The 19,707-nt window shown below is 38.5% G+C and overlaps 1 protein-coding gene across 2 annotated transcripts in view; it reads left to right on the top strand.

The window, feature by feature from the left end:
* Positions 1–15,598, top strand: part of LOC149166529 (magnesium transporter MRS2-3-like) — a 175,727-nt gene extending 160,129 nt beyond the window's left edge. For both annotated transcript variants that reach the window (XM_089432655.1, XM_089432654.1), the window contains exon 6: positions 14,865–15,598. In XM_089432655.1, the coding sequence (XP_089288781.1) occupies positions 14,865–15,152 (288 nt within the window). In that variant the 3' untranslated portion in view covers positions 15,153–15,598. The remainder of the gene's footprint in view (positions 1–14,864) is intronic.
* Positions 15,599–19,707: the final 4,109 nt, after the last annotated feature.

Raw genomic sequence — 19,707 nt, 5'->3', positions numbered from 1 at the left:
TTCTAAATAACCCAGAAAACATTTGGTAAAATTCCATTCGGATTTAATTTATTTAAAATAATTAATATTTTTTATGGGGTTCCTAAGTCTAAACTTAGGAAAATTAAAATATTAATGGGCATCAATCAAAATATGGGTGAGAATGATCTAGAAGGCAGATCAAGTCATGTTTTAATCTTAGCTGTTGATTAGAGACTTAATCTCGGTCGTTGAAGCCTCAACAAGAAAGGTATAAAATGGAGGCTTGGGGTTCATTTGGAAACATAGAGAGAGAGAGAGAATTGATATAGAGTTCGATTTTTGGGGCTCGGAAGCTGAGAAATTCGAACCAAGTGATCATTCAACAACAAAGGGGCAGTGAGAATCTGGGAGAAGGACTTTTTGGAGAATACTGACAGAGAGGGGAAGAGAGCTTGCAAGGAGGCAACGTAGTAGTTGGGAGAGCAGATGTTGGGCCGGTTTGGGCCCACGCAGTCCTGATGCAGAGCCAGAAGGGCCAACACAAAGCAAAAAAGCTGCCTGTCACACATAATCTAAAACTGCCAGAATAGCTGGAACTGTCGGGAATTGCCAAGAGAGCTAATGCAGAGGGCAGAGAAGACGACGTAGGGCTGACACAGAGCCAACATAGAAATAGTTGGGGTTAGCCAGTATGCTGGATTAGCCGGAATTCTGTTAGGTGAAGTGAGGTAAAACTCACTTAGATTTTCCACCATTATTTTCTCCGTAAAGGATTGCTAGATGAGCATCCCTAGATTTGTATTCAGATATTTCTCCTGCATAATAATAAACCCTCGGAACTGTTGCACTGGTTTTCCTGCATTGAGTTTTTCCGGGGATTATTGTGTCCAAAAATAAGTGTCCTATGTATCTTGTTCTTTGCTCTGTTTTTTGTTTCATGAGATCAAATATTTAATTAGTGTAGGCTGCAGAAGTAATTTGCTTCAGTATTCAGAAGAATAACTTGGTTAATGCACGTTAAAAATCAAGTAGGTGAAGTAGATTCAGATTTGTTGCAGTAGGAGTCTCTTCGAGTCTAGGAATTTTCACATGGTATCAGAGCCAGGTTTTGAAACAAGAAGAGCATAACAAGTAGCTAAGCAGTGAGGCCGAAAGCTACACTTGGTAGCAATTCAAATCCCCTTGAAGGGATTGCGCAGTCCTTGCCGGGAAGCAGATTCGAGGAAATCTCTCTCAGAGTGAGATGACAGAAAGGTATGGTTTCTAGTTCGTGAGTTTGCAGAGGTATAGGGAGTGACACATAGCCTCAGCGCATTGCTTGAAGGGCGCAGTTTCTGCTGGGGCAGAAATCTGCTGGAAAAGAACGAAGACACGTAGAAGGGGAAATTTCTCCTCAGAGAACTTTCTGCCAGAAAGTTCGAATTTCTCACTCGCTGAGCAGTGCTAAGCAGTGACTAGAGGAGTTAGTTCGACAGTTGGGTGAGATGGCATCGCATGGGCTCAGAGATCAAGACAGGTTGGAAGGAGCTTCCAACTATGTCATATGGAAGACTAGAATCATAGTTGTTCTGGAGGAACATGATCTCGAGACCTACGTCAATAGCATTGTAGCTGTTCCTGTTGACAATGATCAAAAGAAGAAGTACAAGGCCGAGTAGGGGAAGCAAAGAGGCTCATTCTCGATGGAGTTCGAGATCATGTAGTCTCACACATGCAGGGCAAGGATACAACCCAAGAGATGTGGGAAGCCTTGTCTTCTCTATATGAAGGCTCTTCCGAACAACAAAAGATGTATTTAGAGTAGAAGTTGTAGCGGAATTTGATGCAGAAAGGAGAAGGGGTGAACCTCTATCTTTAGTGTCTTTAGGACACTAGATACCAACTTGCTGTAGTGGGGTCCACTCCTCAGCCAACCGTGATGGTGAGGATAGCCCTAAATGGAGTCTTGGATCAATGGCAAGTTTTCGTCCAAAGCATATTGGGCAGAGAAAAACTACCTTCATGGGAGGAGATGTGGGCGAATCTTCAACAGGAGGAGTTAAGGAGGGACCTATTTAAGGTCAACCTCAATGGCAGTAGTGGAAGTGGCTCAATGATGAAGGAGGAGGAAAACGCAACTCTAGCATCAAAGGGACAACAAAAGCCGAAACGAAAGGAGGACATTTCGAAGGTGAAATGTTTCAGTTGTGGCAAGATGGGCCACTATGCATCCCAGTATCCTTTGAAGAAAAAAGGATGAGAAACATGATCCTAATGATACTTTAGGAAAAACTGACGAGGATGAGTTTGCCATGAGTGCCCACACATCTCCAGGCAGGAGATGGGGCGTTATTGAGCTGTAGTCGAGAGGACTACATTTGGGTAGGATCCTTGAGGAGTCCACCTCTTGGATCAATTCCTTGCTATGGGAGCCCAAGATTCAGCAGTAGCGAGGTGGACTTAGTGTCAGATGATGTAGTGGAGTGTTTGGAGGAAGAATGCACTAGCTGAGGACCAAAGACTAATCAACGCAATGCAAGGTTGGTAGCAGTGCAGTTGGCATAGTGCAGGAGTCAGCAACAGCGCAAAAGATTCATAGGGTCAGAATCAGCGGCAATCAAATTCCAACATTCATTATATCATTCATTAATTTTGGATGTTTTTCGGCTGCTTCTCTCAGCAACTGAGTTGCAGTACGGATGCAATGTTCACAGTGGCAGTGCTAGCAGCATAGTAGATGCAATGTTTGAGAGGGCGCTGTTGTATAGATGCAACAGTGGCAGTGCTAGCAGCATAGTAGATGCAATGTTTGAGAGGGCGCTGTTGTATAGATGCAACAGTGGTAGTGTTATGGGCAACAGTACAGTAGCAGCAACAACATAATGTTGGTGGTAGCAGTAGTGCAGAAAGGTGCTTCAGAAACAGAGCAAAGTGCAGGTGGACATTGTTGCTAGAGCACTTTCCTCGCTAAGAGCAAGTGCTAGTTTTTGGTAGCATCAGAAATGCTCTAGCCTTGAAAATTGGTGGAGAGGCTAAGGCACATGAGTTCCAAAGGACCCAGAAACCGTTTGGTGAAATTCCACCTGGATTGTATTTTATTAAAATAATTAATATTTTTAATGGGGTTCCTAAGTCTAAACATAGGAAAATTAAAATATTAATGGGTATTAATCAAAATATGTGTGAGAATGATCTAGAAGGTGGATCAAGTCATGTTTTAATCTTAGCCGTTGATTAGAGACTTAATCTCAACTGTTGAAGACTCAAATTGTTGAAGACTCAACAGGAAAAGCATAAAATGGAGGCTTGGGGTTCATTGGAAACACAAAGAGAGAGAGAGAGAGAATTGATGTAGAGTTTGATTTCTGGGGCTAGGAAGCTGAGAAATTTGAACTAAGTGATCATGCAGTAGCGAGGGGTAGTGAGAATCTGGGAAAAGGATTTTTCGGAGAATACTAATAGAGAGGTAGAGAGTGCTTGCAGAGAGGCAGTGCAGTAGCCGGGAGAGCGAATGCTGGGCCAGTCTGGGTTGATGCAGTCCTGACGCAGAGCCAAAAGGGCTAGTGTAGAGCATAAAAGTTGTCTGTCACATAGAATCCAGAACTGCTAGGAACTGCCGTGAACTGTCGGGAGAGCTGACGCGGAGGGCAGAGAAGGTGACGTAGGGCTGACGCAGAGCCAACGTAGAAATAGACACAGAGCCAACACATAAATAGCCGGGGTTAGCTAGTCTTGTGCCAGATCAGCCGGAATTCTGCCAGGTGAAGTGAGGTAAAACTCACTCGGATTCCCCCCCAGTATTTTCTTTGTAAGAGATTGCTAGATGAGCATCCTAGATTTGTATTCAGAGATTTCTCCTGCATAATAATAAACCCTTAGTACTGCTACACTGGTTTTCCCACATTGGGTTTTTTCGGGGACTATTATGTCCAAAATAAGTGTGTCCTATGTATCTTGTTCTTTGCTCTGTTTTCTGTTTCATGAGATCAAATATTTAATTAGTGTAGGCTACAGAAGTAATTTGCTTCAGTATTCAAAAGAATAACTTGGTTAATGCATGTTAAAAATCAGGTAGGTGAAGTAGATTCAGATTTGCTGCAGTAGGGGTTCCTTCGAGTCTAGGTATTTTCACAAAGTGGCTTCTAATAGAAGCAAATATCAACAACCATGGTCGAATGCAACAGATAATAAGTGGCTTCTTATAAAAGCAAACATCATCATCCAACTTCACAATTCAACTACATTTCCAGCTTTGATTGTCACAATATATTACAGTCTTATTTGGGACATGATCAAACAGCTTTACAAGGAGCTTTTGTCTCCACACAACCTCAGGGCTAGCCATACTAGCTGCAGTATACTTTGCCTCGACTATACTGAGAGTGACATATCTCTGGTTCCTACTCATCCAAGAAATCATGGCAGATTGCAAGCTAAAGGACCCTGATGTGCTCTTTCTATCTGTAACACTCAATCTGCATTTTTATACCCATGTAGTCCCATATCATTACTAGAGACATAGCTTAGTCCATGATTGATTCTAGTCCCAAATTATACACGCCAACAAATAGCTTCAACCGCTTCACAAATCAACTATGCAATAGAAACATCCATGTCATCTTGGCTATCACAACACTCAGAAGTGTTCTTCCATCTTTAGAGTCAACAAATTCATGCATCAAATAATTTTGACTAAAAGGATTCATCAGGTCAACAGAGTCTTCCAGCTTCTTTAAATCATATCAAATCTTCAACAAGGATGTCACACTTTCATGATTCAACTCCCTCTTACACTGCGCATAAAGGTCCTCAGCGTTTGTTAGAAACATATTAACAACACATCGCAGGTTCGTCTTCAACAAATTCAGATCAACATTGTTCTTCAAAACTTCTAGCCATTTTCATCTTGGAAGTGATAACTGACTTCTCTTCGTCATACATTAGGACATGCTTTAATCAAGATGATCTTGTTTGCTCCCTCTGAGTCCAAAAGCTCATCTAATCACAAGTCTTCTTGTTTTTGTTCTTCCATCCTTTTTCATCTGCCGTCACAACCTTGGCAGTTTTCATTATGCACCTACAATCCTCACTAGGAGGCCATGGAAGAACAAATACAATCAAGCAAGATATATAGAGACTAGAGACTCATAATGAAACAATAATAGAAACAATCAAGAAAGTACTTATATCTTGAGAGTGTGTTGAATTCCTCTTGACCTTAGTCTTTTTGGGTCCAATCAATCTCTAGGGAGGTTTTTTGGGGTAGTTGCGAACCGTGGTTCCCACAGTCTCCTTGAGCTAATTTAGGATTGTTTCTAACATGCGGTATGGGGGTTTCTTTTCATCCTTAAATATTCTTTTATTCCTCTCCTTCCAAACGTTCCATATAATGAAGCTTGGAGTAAGAGCCCATGCTGTGCTGAGAATTTCATAATCCGTAAAATTTCTTCTCCAATTGGTGAGGGTATTAATAATGCTCCCCCTGTCTCTATCGGATTGCTAAAAGATTGTAGCAAAAATTTCCCATAACCAGGAAGTGAAAGTACAACGGTTGAGTAAATGTTCCATGGTTTCTTCTTGAGCCTCACAAAGCTGGCATCTTGAAGGCCCCTGAACACCTCTTTTTCTAATGTTGTCCCAAGTTAGTATCTTCTTGTGATATACCAAACACATGAAGAGTTTGATTTTCATCCACCCTTGCTGCCTCCAAAAGCTTTGCCAACTTTTGTTCGGAACTTGGGGATCTAGCTCGAGGAGAATGCCTTTTGCTTCCTTAAGATTGAAGGTGCCTTCTTTGTTGTTGCCCCATCTTAGTTGATCTTGTCCCTCTGCTACTAAGATCTTCCTTTGTTCGACTATTTTCTTGAGCTCCTCTGCTTTTGTTTTCAGGAGCTCGTTATCTCTGCAATCAATGTTTCTCTAGATTCTCCACTTCTCCGTTTGGTGAGAGTGATTCCAAAAATCCTTTACCTTAATTAATCCTTGAGAATTTGATTCCTGCTTAAGATCTATGAAGCCTTCTTTTAACAGAATTGATTCTTGTTGTCACTTGTCTTCCCAAAAAAGAGCAAGATTTCCTTCCCTGATTTCCCAGACGTTGTTTTCTTGTACAAGTCTTCTATTCTCCTAGGCTGTGTTCTAGATATATGAGCCCTTTATATCTCCTGACATTCTTATGAGATCACTGTTTTGCCAGGAGCTAGCATATTTTTCCTTCCAGATATTTGCCCATTGAGTCTCTGGATGCTGAACCCAATGCCACGAAAGTTTGGCCCCTAGAGCTTTACTGAGTATCTCATGATCATCCAAACCTGGCCCTCCATGGTTCTTGGGCTTACAAATTTTATCCCAAGACACTAAGGCCCATTTCTTTCTAGTCTCCTCCTTACCCCAGGGGAAGTTTCTTTGAATATTTCTGAATTGCTGAAGGACTCCTTTTGGAGCTGGGAGGGCAGATAACATGAAAATAGGGATTGCTTGCAGAACAACTTTAGTGAGAACTAACCTGCTCGCAAGATTTAAAGATCTGATGGTCCATTTATTGACTTTGTCCCGCAACTTATTGATCAAAGGTTCCCAAATGCTTTTAAGCATTGGTTTATCAGTGAGAGGAACTCCCAAATATATTGAAGGAAGGGAATCCCTTTGAAAGCTGAGAATTTTGGAGATATTTTTCTGAATAGCAATATTAGTATTGAAGAAAAAGATTTTTGATTTAGAGAGATTTACTTCCATACCTGAAGCCAAGGCAAAGAGATTCAGAATTTTTTTGTAGGTTGTAGCTTCTTTTACTGTGGGGATTCCTTGTAACATGGTGTCATCTACAAATTGTTGGTGAGTCAGGGCCTGACCATTTTCTGTTAGCTGCAGAACTTTAATTTTTCCTGTTGCTTTTGCCTGCTTTATAGCCCTACCCAGTCCTTCCATCATGATTATAAAAAGAAAAGGAGAGAGCAGATCTCCCTGTCTGAGGCCTCTTGAAGGACTGAAAATCTCTAAGGGAGAGCCATTAACTAATATAGAAAAACTGGAGGAGGTCATCAGTGCCATAACCCATCTGACCCAATTGTGGTCAAATCCAAAAGCAATCAACATTTTCTTTATGTAGGTCCAGTTTACCTTGTCATAAGCTTTGGCAATATCCAATTGCATGATCATGCCCGCCTGTTTCTTGCTTCTTAATGGGTGCACCACCTCTTGGGCTTGGATGATGTTATCAAGAATTTCTCTGCCTTCCGCATAACCTGATTGTTCCCCTGAAACAAGAATCGGAAGTAGAGGTTTCAGTCTGTTAGCCACAACCTTGGATATAATCTTATAGATTACATTGCATAGGGCTATGGGTCTGTATTTATCTGGTGTTTGAGCAATGTCCTGTTTGGGGATCAGGGCTATAAAGGAAGTATTGAGCGCTTTCAGAATGGTTTTGTTTGACTTGGAGTCCTCCACCACATTCAAAATGTCCTGCTTAACAATATTCCAGCACGCTTTGAAGAAGTCCACATTAAAACCATCCGGGCCTAGTGCTTTACCGTTCTGCATTTCTTTGAGGACTTCCCTGAGCTCTAGCTCCGTAACTGGTCTATTAAGGTTGAAGTTGTCCTCTCTGGTCACCAGTTTTGGTATGTTGCTGGTTACCTCCCTGATGAATTGCTCTCTATCTGAATTGTTCTCTTGGGTTATACCTTGGAAGTGGTGGACTAACACATTTTCTATGGCTTCATGGGAGATCTGAAGCTCCCCTTCCTCATTCTTGATCGAAGAGATTCTGTTGTGAGTTCTATTGGCCATGGTGGTTCTATGAAAAAACTTAGTGTTACGCTCTCCTTCTTTGAGCCATTGAACTCTGGACTTTTGTCTCCAGAATATTTCCTCTTGTTTACATAGATTCTCCCATTCTTGAAAATGTTTGTCCGCTTGATCACTAATGCCTTTATCAAAGCCTTCCTTGATTAGAGCTTGGTTGAGAACCTGCATTTTTCTCTCAACCATTTTTTTCTCCTCAAAAATATTGTCAAAGTCCTTCTTGTTCCATTCTTTAAGCCGGAGCTTGATGTGCTTTAGTTTTTCGTGAAGAAGGAACATTTTAGTCCCCTGAAGTCTGGATGTGACAGCCAGATGTTTTCAAATCTGAAGGTTTTGTTCTTGGGAGTGCCTATACCCTTAATCTCCAAGTGAATAGGCCAGTGGTCTGAGCCTCCAAAGGGAAGAACTTGCACTGTTACCTCTTTGTCTGTCAGCATAAGATTCTTAGATGAGGAATCTGTCTAACATAGAGGCAACAAGGGCGCCTCATCCTCTTTTATTATTCCAAGTAAAGAGGCCAGTATTCCAATGAGTGTCAACAAGATTCATATTATCTGAAAAGGATTGGAAAGCTAAGGAGTCTTTACTTAGAGCTCTTGTTCCTCCTTTCTTCTTTGAAAGAGATTTGATCATGTTGAAATCTCCTCCCATGATCCAGGGTATATCTGCATGTCTGTCCCTGAGACCCACCAGGGAATCTAGAAACTTGAGTTTGTCTTCTATTCCCTGAGGAACATACACATTTGTGATCAGAAAGGTGTCCCTTTCTCCTATCGGTTGAATAACAACTGATAAATATTTTCTGGAAGCCTTAGCATCCAGAATTTCTAACTTGTGGGGGTTCCATAGGGTGAGTATTCCCCCTGTTGTATTCTCTGCTTTGACTTCGAGAAACTCGAATCTACTGAGCCATTTGCTATGAATTTGTCTTAATTTTTGAATGGAACATTTCATCTCTTGGATGAAAACTATATCCGACATTTCTTGTTTCATTCTGTTACTAAGCATTCTTTGCTTTCTCCTACTCCCTAGACCTCTTATATTCCAAGATGTAAACTTCATTATTAAAGATTTGTAAAGGAGTAGTTGGCTAGATCTTTCATCTTACCTGAGTCAATCATTAGCTTTCCACACTCCATCAAGAGTTCATTCTACTTTTTCCTCCCTCTTTTCTTGCCTGGGTTTCTAGTGGCCAGTCCCAGAGTAGTTTTCATCGTTTTCACACCTCTGTTGTCCTGCATATCGCTGGTTTTTCCTCTTTCCAGCGCTTTAGCCTGCGTTTTCCATAGAAACAACTGTTGTATTCTATTGAGCTTTTCTTGAGGTAACGAATCCACTCCTCCCATGGTTCCTTGCATCAAGAACCCTTCTAGATCTAGGTTTTCTTTATCAAGAATTTTCTATAGTTCATGGTCCTCCAGGTCTGTTTCATTTTGGGTCATTTCCTGATCCATTTCTTGTTCAGCGTCACTCATTGCCGCTTCTTTCTGGTACTCAAAATTTTGTGTGTTGAAATTTGGTACCGGAGGACAGGTGGTTCCCTTAGGCTTTGATCTTTGGCCTAGGGAAAAGTGTCCAAAAGAATTTAATTTTTCTCCTAAAGTGACTTTATAATTTTATAAAGTTAAATCTAATTTAAAAGTGACTTTAAGTGATAAAGTTACTAAGTCTAATTTTAAAGTAACTTTTATAAAGTAAATGAAAAATTAGAAAAGAAAAGTGACTTTGGAAATAAATGACTAAGTGGGTCTTTATTAAAGTGGGGTGAATTAAAAAATAGAAAGTGAGATTTAAATGAGCATTTAATCTCAACCATTGATCTAAATCTGTTTCAGCCATTGGATTTAGAGATCACCCAAAAGTCACTTGGATCACCCAAAAGTCACTTGGAGTTATATTAAAGGAGGAAAAGGAGGAAAAGGTCATTCATTCTTTCATGAGCAGAGTGGGAGAAGGAGAGTAAGAGAGCAAGAGAGATTTCTGAGCAGGGAGGAGAAGGAGACAGCAGCTTGGCACACATTCCAAGGCAGCAGTTGAGCAGATTTGTACAGCTGATTCAGCACATAGTGAAAGGCAGATTTTTGCACAAAAATCGAGGAGTAGTTTGCTGATTTTTCTGCACACAAAACGGAGGCCGTACAACATTTATTGCTGTCCTGTTTGCTGTAATTTCCAGATTGCTGTGAGGCACGGGAAAGGAGATAAGTTGTAAATTTGTTTGCTGATTTTTTGCTGAATAATTCTCATTGTAAAAAGGCAATTTTCATAAATAAAGAAGAGCTCTCAAACTGGTTTTCCCCAAGAGTTGTAGGGGGTTTTTCCAGGGTCAAGTTGACCAAAAATATCAGTGTTTTAATGTGTTTTAATGGCTGTTTTTGATTGCTGATTTTTAATTCTGCAATTTCCAGCATTCTGAAAAATTTCCAGAATTTGTGTTTTCAGCAATATTTATTTTTTTTAGTTTGTTAAATGTATGGTTATGGGAATGGGCATTTAACTACATGGGAAAAATAAGGAGGAACTGAAAACCGGGGTGGGAAAACAGAAATTTCTACATTGTGGTTGTTCTCGGTCTTCTCCCTTCTCCTTTTCTACAGTACTTCCTTCCCTTGCTTGATCTTCTTTTGTGATGTCTTCCTCTTCTTGAAGCACTTGAAAACTGTTCTGCCTGAACTGTTTTCCTTCGTCTTTAGGTTGTTTCGATCCTCTTTTACCTCCTTTGTCTCGATTAACCACTTTCTGGAAGTTGTCTGTTTCTTTCATTGTGTTAGCTTTGCTCTTGTTAACTTCTTTGCTGAGCGCACAGTCTCGGAAAAGGTGTTCATGTTCGTGACATTTGCGACATCAGAACGGAATGTGTTCATAGTCTACTGTTTGCACCCATTCTTCATCATAAACTTCCAAGATCACTTCATCCAGTGAAGCTCCTGATAGATCCATTTCCACACATATTCTGGCAAAAGAAGTATATTTTCCCTTTCTAGTGGCTTCAAAGGCTTTAACATATCGACCTAATTTATTGCCTATGGCAGCTAACAATTCATCTTGCCAGTAATCAAGAGGTAGAGAATAGAGTCTTACCCAAACCGGAACTGAAGTAAAGGTTTCCCTTTCTGGAACAAAATTCATCCTCCATGGTCTCATGTAGAGTCCCGCTGCAGCATAGAAGTAAGGCCCTCCTTCGAATATTCTGTCCTTGTCTTCAATATTCGTGAACACCACTGTAAAGAATCCCTTAGACCCAAGATGTAAATCTATGCTCCCTTTAGGTTTCCAGTGGTATTTAATCCATGATAGTAAAGCTTTTTCAGTGGGCCATAGACCCATGAACTTACAGATGATGGCATATGTCCGCATGTGTTCTCTGTGCGCCTGCAGAGCTGGATCATTTAAAATGACCCTGGGTGTTATCTCTGCTTTGGGTTTGCAGGGTCCCTTTTGTTTTTTGTCTTTAGTACCTTGTTTTTTGTCTTCTGACTCTTTGTCTTTTGTGCCATTCTTTTCCTTATTTATGTCTTCCTCTGTTTCTTCTTCCATATTTCTTTTCCTTTCCTCCCTAGATCCTTTAGAATTTTCAAGAGGTTTCTTACCTCTGCTGGCCACGGCCTCCTTGTAGGAGGGAGTGGAGCTCCCTCCTCTACAGCCCTCCATAGGGTTCCCCGACTGTTACTACCTGCAAGCTTCGCTGTTCGCCCCAATCCTTAGGTTTAATATCAATCCTATTCAGGTTTTATTGTTCACTTTCAGTTCTCGATTTTAATATATTCATATATTCATGTTTTCACTTTTATTTATTCCAATTTCGACGTCATGTCATAATTGACTGATGCTGACAGCAACAATGTAAAGCAGCAATAAATTGCCAGAGAAGATTTTCTGGGGTGTAGGTGTTGTATTTGTTTTCTCTTTTGTTAATTAGAATTTAATTCAATAGCTAGAGGATAATTATAAATCGTTGTACTATGATATATCTTTATGTATTTTTCTGATATTCTTATGTGCTACTTATGCTATTGTGTCCAATAGTAATAATGCACTATCGATTGTTAAGGTTTGTGACAACTGCTTTTGTTTGTATAATTTCCAGCTACTGTTCAATAATATTTGCATCTTAGAGATGCTTACTGTTATTTTCTTCTTAATCTCTAGTATCACCACCCATGTCTTCCTGGTGGTTGCTGTCTTTGCTAAGATGAAGTGATGATACTTTCCTTTGGTCACTGTGTTGATTCCATTTTCTTCATTTTACAAACCTGTTGTAATTCTTGATTGCATGTGTTCAATTACTATGGTTGAATTCCCAGTCCCTTAATTTTTTGATCATACATAATTATATTGGTTTTAGTGCAAGCTTTGAATTCATATAGTGTCTGACTGAGATATTTCAAGTATGAGCAAAGCTGCCCTTGTTTCATTTCTTTGTGCAATGGGTCACACTCTCATCTCTGCAATATTCTTTTGACTTGATTGCATACTTTCATTTTGAGATTGAGGTAAAGTTTTATGCTTATTACATGCCTAGGAAAGGATATTCCATGACTTCTATCTGTTTCTTGGAATAAAAGTCCTGCAAGTATTACAAAGTGACTAGGAAATTACTATGAATCGTTCATAATTATATGTAGGAATTTACAGGGTAAGTTCCTTAGACAGAACACCAAAGGACACCACTCACAACCAGATCGCAGATCAATATACCAGTATTTTTGACGTGGTTAAAACCCTCAAAGAGGTAAACAGTCCACGGCCTGAGCCAACGCGGCCACTTCAGGCAATTTATTAATAAAAGAATGAAAATTTACATAAGCTTCTCTCATAGACGGATTACCCTACAAATGACCCTCCATGCGCTTTAAATAGAAATCATGGACCAATCGGGTGTCAAGCCACGGATCAAGTGTCGGTAATACTGAGGAGAGAATGAACCGTCGGATCACTACATATCGTGACCGTCGGATTGTAAGTTACAAAATGTACATAGTAAAGAAACACACTTTACCTAACTCTATACTAGACCAAGTTGTACTTAACTATTTCCTATGTGTCGGAATATCCTAACATCCCCCCTTAAGAACAACTTGGGATAGGATTGAAGGATTTACAAATATGACACAATAGGAGAATGAAGGAGGCACTAGAGCCTATCCCCCCTTAGTGACAACTTCCTGAACTCCAACCATAAATCGAAGTTTAGTGAACTTCGCCTCTGTGAGAGCCTTTGTGAAGATGTCTGCAACTTGATCATCTGTTGAACAATATTGCACTTCAAGAACATGGCCGTGAATGAGCTTTCTGATGAAGTGCATGTGCAGTTCAATGTGTTTGCTGCGCTGATGTTGGATTGGATCTTTGCATAGTTGAATGGCACTTTGATTATCACACCAAAGTGTAGTCGGATGCTGCTGCTGAAAGCCAAACTCTGACAGGATCTGACGAAGCCACAAGGCTTCCTTACTAGCTTCTACGGCACCACGATACTCTGCTTCTGCTGATGAAAGAGAAATGGCACCTTGTTTCTTGCAAGCCCATGTAATAGGTCCTGAACCAAGAGTGAAAACATAACCGGCAGTAGACTTCCGATCATCAGGGTCACCAGCCCAATCAGAATCAGTGAAACCAACCAATAGAGGAGCTGCTTCGGCACTGTAATGAATCCCAAACTGAACTGTACCTCGAACATAACGAAGTATTCTTTTAGCTGCTTTCCAATGACTTTCACGTGGTTTTTGCATAAACCGAGCAACAAGGCCAACAACAAAGGAAAGGTCAGGACGAGTATGGGTTAGATACAAAAGTTTTCCTACAAGTTGACGGTATAAGGTAGCATCAACTTCAGGAGAAGTACAAGTGACTGAAAGTTTGAATTTACAGGGTAAGTTCCTCAGACAGAACACCAAAGGACACCGCTCACAACCAGATCGCAGATCAATACACCAGTATTTTTGACGTGGTTAAAACCCTCAAAGAGGGAAACAGTCCACGGCCTGAGCCAACGCGGCCACTTCAGGCAATTTATTAATAAAAGAATGAAAATTTACATAAGCTTCTCTCATAGACGGATTACCCTACAAATGACCCTCCATGCGCTTTAAATAGAAATCATGGACCAATCGGGTGTCAAGCCATGGATCAAGTGTCGGTAATACCGAGGAGAGAATGAACCGTCGGATCACTACATATCGTGACCGTCGGATTGTAAGTTACAAAATGTACATAGTAAAGAAACACACTTTACCTAACTCTATACCTAATTCTATACTAGACCAAGTTGTACTTAACTATTTCCTATGTGTCGGAATATCCTAACATTATATTGGTTTTAGTGCAAGCTTTGGATTCATATATTTCCTTACTGAGATTTTTCAAATAAGAGGAAAGCCTCCCTTGCTTTATCTAGTGAAATGGTTCCACTTTTATCTCTGCAAGTTTGATTTGACTACTCGCTTTCCTCTTGAAATTTTGCATGGGTAAGTTTTGTGCTTTCTACATGCCCACAGAATGCAAGGGTATCCTTTGACTTCTGAATATCTATTTCTTGGAATAAAAATCCTTTTGCAAGTATTGCAGAGTGATTAGGAAATGCCATGAGTCATGCATAATTATATTGGTTTTAGTTCAACCTTTGGATTCGTATAGTGCCTTACTGAGATATTTCAAATATGACTAAATCCCTCCCTGCTTTGTCTATTTCTGTAATTGGCCACACTTTTTTCTCTGCAATACTCTCTTGATTTGATTACTCGCTTTCCTCCTGAAGTTTTTCATGGGCAGTTTTGTTCTTACTACATGCCCATTCAATACTAGGGTATCTTTTGGCTTTTAAATCTCTGTTTCTTGGAGTGAAGTCCTTTGGCAAGTAGTGCTAACTGATTTGGAAATGCTATGAATTATCAAAGTAACTTTTACAGAGCTAGATTTATCTGGATTGCATATAGAGAATACATCATAGCATTAGTAGTATCAAGGAATGAAGATTTTGGTTTGGTGTGAATTGTTTCCATTGTGAGATCATGATTTATTTATCCGTTTTCTTTTTCCTCTTTTTGACATAAATAAATATTCAGTATAATTCTGGTTTGTTGATACTGTGCAACCTTTTTTTGCTTTGATGTGAGCAGCTGAGAGAGTATGTTGACGATACAGAGGATTACATCAATATCATGCTTGATGACAAACAAAATCATCTTCTCCAGATGGGTGTCATGTTAACCACTGCGACTCTTGTCATCAGTGCATTTGTTGTCGTAGCAGGGGTATTTGGCATGAACATCACTATTGATTTATTTGATAAAGAGCGTGCTGGCCTTCCTGAATTTTTGTGGACTGTTGGTGGGTGTGCGACAGGTAGTATATTTCTTTACATTGTAGCAATTGCATGGTGTAAACATAGGCGATTACTTGAGTGAGCCAGTGCTTATTTTGCAACAGGCTGTTCTTCCAAGACAATCTAATTACTTTTTCTGAATGCTAAGTTCATTTTTCAGATTTTCTTTTTTCTGGTATTAATATGTAGTAATTGTTCATTAAACATTATCCAACTAATAGTTGAATTTCATTTGAGAGATCAACAATTAAAGTCCTTGAATTATTGCTCCATGCTGGGAGTTACGTTTGAAGACATGACTAGCAAATATTGATGTTATTTTGAATTGTTTTGAAAGTGAATTCTTTCTTATTACAATCATAAATCTATTATTGAGAAGAACAGTCAAAAAGTTGAAGGATGTAGTGCTATTGTTGCTTACACAGAATTCCTGTGTCAGCTTTTTGAACTGAATTTACTCCTGTACCGAATTGCCCAATAGTTCATGGCTGGTATTCTGATACGATGAATAAAAAATGTTTATATCTAGATTTTGGGTTTTGATCCATGGATGTTTTCAACCTTTAAGATTATGATTCGCTATTAGAATTCTTTCTAATGCAAATTATTACAACTATTGTTCTACCCTAGTTTATACAACTATCTCTGTTGCCAATTTTGAATAAAATTTACTTCTTTACTTCACTGAGTTTCTAAATATTTTACAGTCGGTAATGTTTGTAGTATGAAGCTAAAAACATCTTTATCCTTGAGTTCTGATCTGTGGATATTCTCAAATCTGAAGTTTATATTTATGCATTGAATTTTCAATGACTTGTTATTTCTCTGGTTGCCTCCTAACTATAATAATATACTTGGCTCCATGCTGTTTGTTGGAGCAACCCAAAGGTTTGCTTTTCTGGCAATTTACCAAGTTTCTATTTCCTGGGGAGGCATTCTGATGTTAAGAGGGTTTCAAGCATATAAGCCTAAAAGGTTGTGTACAACAGGGTGTATTTGTTGCTGACCAGAAGAAAAAGCCTTAGAAAAGAGCTTCAGTAAAAATATCTGCTTCTTTTTATTTTCATAGGAATCATGTTTCTGCCTAGTTATCATTCACATCTGTAGAAACTTATTACTAACTAAACACTGGCCCACCTTATTGCTAGGAACTTGATGCAACTCCCATTGCAATTTCTTTTTTCAATGACCTGACATGAATGTGGAGTCAAAAGACAATTCAGTAAAGTCAGAATGCTAACCCATTTGTATTGAATCATATTGTAAGGTTGAAAATGTTAGAAAACCGTACCACTTCTATCTGATGACTTTGGTTTCAAAATGCAGTATTTATTCATAGTTTCAGGATGTTTTGCAATCATATGGTTGATATGCGCAGAGATGACCAAAGTGAGGGCCGATGAACAGAATTATGACACTAATCGATGCCACAATTTTCTCACGAATATTTTCCGCAGAAATATTACTGTATTATCAGCTTATTGTGTTTGTTGGCTCCATTAATTTTAGAGTGCTGGCAATCACCAAAGACGGAAGTTTGACTGTCGAATTCCGATTTCGACTTTGGAATCAAATATAAATGTTAAGAGTACAAACCCTCTCAAAGTTGCATGTTTGGAATTGAGACAGATTTAATCAAGAAATAATATTGTGTGCACACGACTTAAATAAGAGAGAGAACAATCATATCATTCAGAAAACATAGAGATTGTTGAGAAAAATCTTACTCAACTCACTGTGTATACAGTATATCCTTATCATCAATATAGATGAAAGTGATTTTATAATATACAATAAGAATTCCTCCATTCGTTATAGTTATTCAAATCAAGAAAGGGGCCTTTTATACACAAGTGACCATAGACTCGACGGATGGGAAGAACCATTCATGGAAACTCTCAGGATTTTCTATTATTTGATAATCACCTCCTAGCTAAATTCATCAAGTACATCACATAATAATAAACAATAACAGAAATATGCTCATTGACTATATGCTATTAAAGATAAAATAGACAATTAGGGAAAATATGACCAAGTGACTGACTTGTGGATTACATTTGCCCCGCCAATAGCTATTGAGCGTCCTCTCTCAAGTTTTAATCATCTTCCATTAGTGATATGTATTCATCACTAATGCTGTCATTGAAATCACAACCCTATAGCTTCTTTTGCATTTCATAATCAAGGGAAGGATTTGTCCTCTTCCACTCAAACCATTTACATTAATCACTCATTAATTAGCCCTAATCTCTTTCAGTTCTTACCATTGGACAACTCCACTGGAACTTGACATTCTTTCTCATTAACTTTTATTAAGGTTTCTTAATAAAGCTCTTGTAGAGAAAATTGAGGAACTACTATTTGACACTCTGTTACTTTTGTAATTTTTTCCCAATTGGATTTGCCGGTTGAAGGTTCAATACAGATATTCACGGGGAATTCTCCAGCGTCAAAATACTCCAGATAATCAATTACCAACTTTTCTATAAAATGCACAAAATCCTTTTTTTTTTTCATTTTACAACTCTTCCAAAATATTTATGCTATTCATTTTGATAATCATAAAGATTCAATTTCACTCAGGTCTCTAGGCTACCAAGGAAATTATGTTGACTTAAAATTTTCCTTGACCTCGAATATCCAATAAGTCTTGCGGAGCTTTCACGTTATTTACTTCAAGTCATCCAAGAATCTGTACAACTTACGTTTTTTCATAATAATCTCGGGAGGGTCACAACTATCTTTCTATGGGCAATTTGAAAAAGTCTCACTATGATTACTATTTTTGTCTAGGTTTGCATAGTCTTACTATCAAAGTGCTTCTAGTTCGGGCACAATGGAAGGGAATTGTGAAATTCCTTCTATTTGTAGTGTTTCTTTCTATCTACTTACATAAGATTTATTGAGTTGAGAGGCTCATTTTACAACCCAGTAAGTTTGTCTATTTTTCAATGGAGTTGACAAGTGCCCTTTAAAAAAAACAAAAACAAAAACATGTTTTAAATAGAAAAATAATGTTGCTATAATAAAGAAAAATGAATGTTCTAAAGGAATTAGAAGTAAAAAAAAATGTGAGTAACATGTTTAAATCTTATACTTTTCAAAAATATTTAAATCTTATACTTTTCAAAAATATTTCAACAAGTGAATTAAATAAACTATTTGAAGATTTGTGTTAGCTAATTTATGCCGATATCAACTTCATATATGTTTATATAAAGAAAAAATATGTTAAAATAAATTATTTTAATGCCAATTATGTATATATTATATATCATTTTTTTTAATGTATATATCATGAAAAAATTAAGTTTTGATGGTTAAAATGTTTATTTGGTCATATATATACTCTATATAGCATTCAAAACTACAATTTAAATAACGAAAAATAACACATTGTATTTGCACTCTAAAGAAGTTCACACATGAAGAAATTTGATATTTCTCGGCTCATGTTAGATCTGTACTTAAGATGGATCTATGTTGGTTAGGTATCATCATTTGCAAGTATCCTCGTGTTGTCTTTTGACAACCAAAAATGGCAGTGTTCATATACATATGTTATATTATGTTACATGTCGTCCTCATTCATTAGTTGATGTGACAGCCCATTGCATTTATTGGATATATTGTATGTCCTCTTGTTTCTTTTCTACGAAGTTTGGTATCCTACTCTTGAAATCTATCACTCTCATTTCTCCTCACATCCTAATAACACACAATTTTGTGATTTGTTGTGTTTTCTTTCACATGTAGGTTAACCATGTCAGACATGAATCTTCAAACATGATTTCCACAATGAGTAGGATGTTCTCCTTGCATAATGTTGTACCCTTGTATGTGAAATTTCTCTCTCAACCTTTCTTGTGCATTGAATGGATGATTTTAGACATGACATTCCCATAGGTCATCCTCCAAACATATGATCTTAGTATGATGTATGGAATATTCATAAAATCTCCATCATAGAGGTTGTCCTTCAGATATGTGAATTAATTATTATGCAAAGAATTTTCTTTATGTAGATCATCCTCCTTCCAAGTGGTACTTTCCGCATGCTACATATCATGGGGTGAAGAAGTACCCCTGTGAGCATCACCCGATGCAATGAGTGCTAAGTGAACTATTCAAAAATCATGAGAAATTAGTCAGTTACGACTACCTCTCATGGAAATGGTCATACGTTTGAATGACTTACTTAACGCAGTTGAATCCCAAAAATGATATCTAATATAATGCACTGCGTAAATCCCCCATACTTAAATTCAAAAAGAGTCAAGGGATCTCTACTTGAATGGTTCATGAGGCACAATACTTGCTAAGGTTTTGCAAATGGGGTAGCAAGCTAAGTGGGCTTGATTGTGGAAAAACTCCACAGTTAAGCGCGCTTGAGCCAGAGGAGTTCTGGGATGGGTGACCTCCTGGGAAGTCCTGGTTACCGGGTGCAAGCCCCGGAAGTGATGATTGATGCTATGTGATTCGTTCTCCACATTTCACTAGTTTCAATCCCACTTCTTCACCCCTGTGAGCATCACCCGATGCAATGAGTGCTAAGTGAACTATTCAAAAATCATGAGAAATTAGTCAGTTACGACTACCTCTCATGGAAATGGTCATACGTTTGAATGACTTAC

The sequence above is a fragment of the Pinus tabuliformis genome, chromosome 5_1, assembly GCF_031772625.1.
Source record: "Pinus tabuliformis cultivar Carrire ecotype Pingquan chromosome 5_1, CPIR1, whole genome shotgun sequence".
Lineage (NCBI taxonomy): Eukaryota > Viridiplantae > Streptophyta > Pinopsida > Pinales > Pinaceae > Pinus > Pinus tabuliformis.
This window is presented reverse-complemented; position numbering and strand designations above follow the sequence as displayed.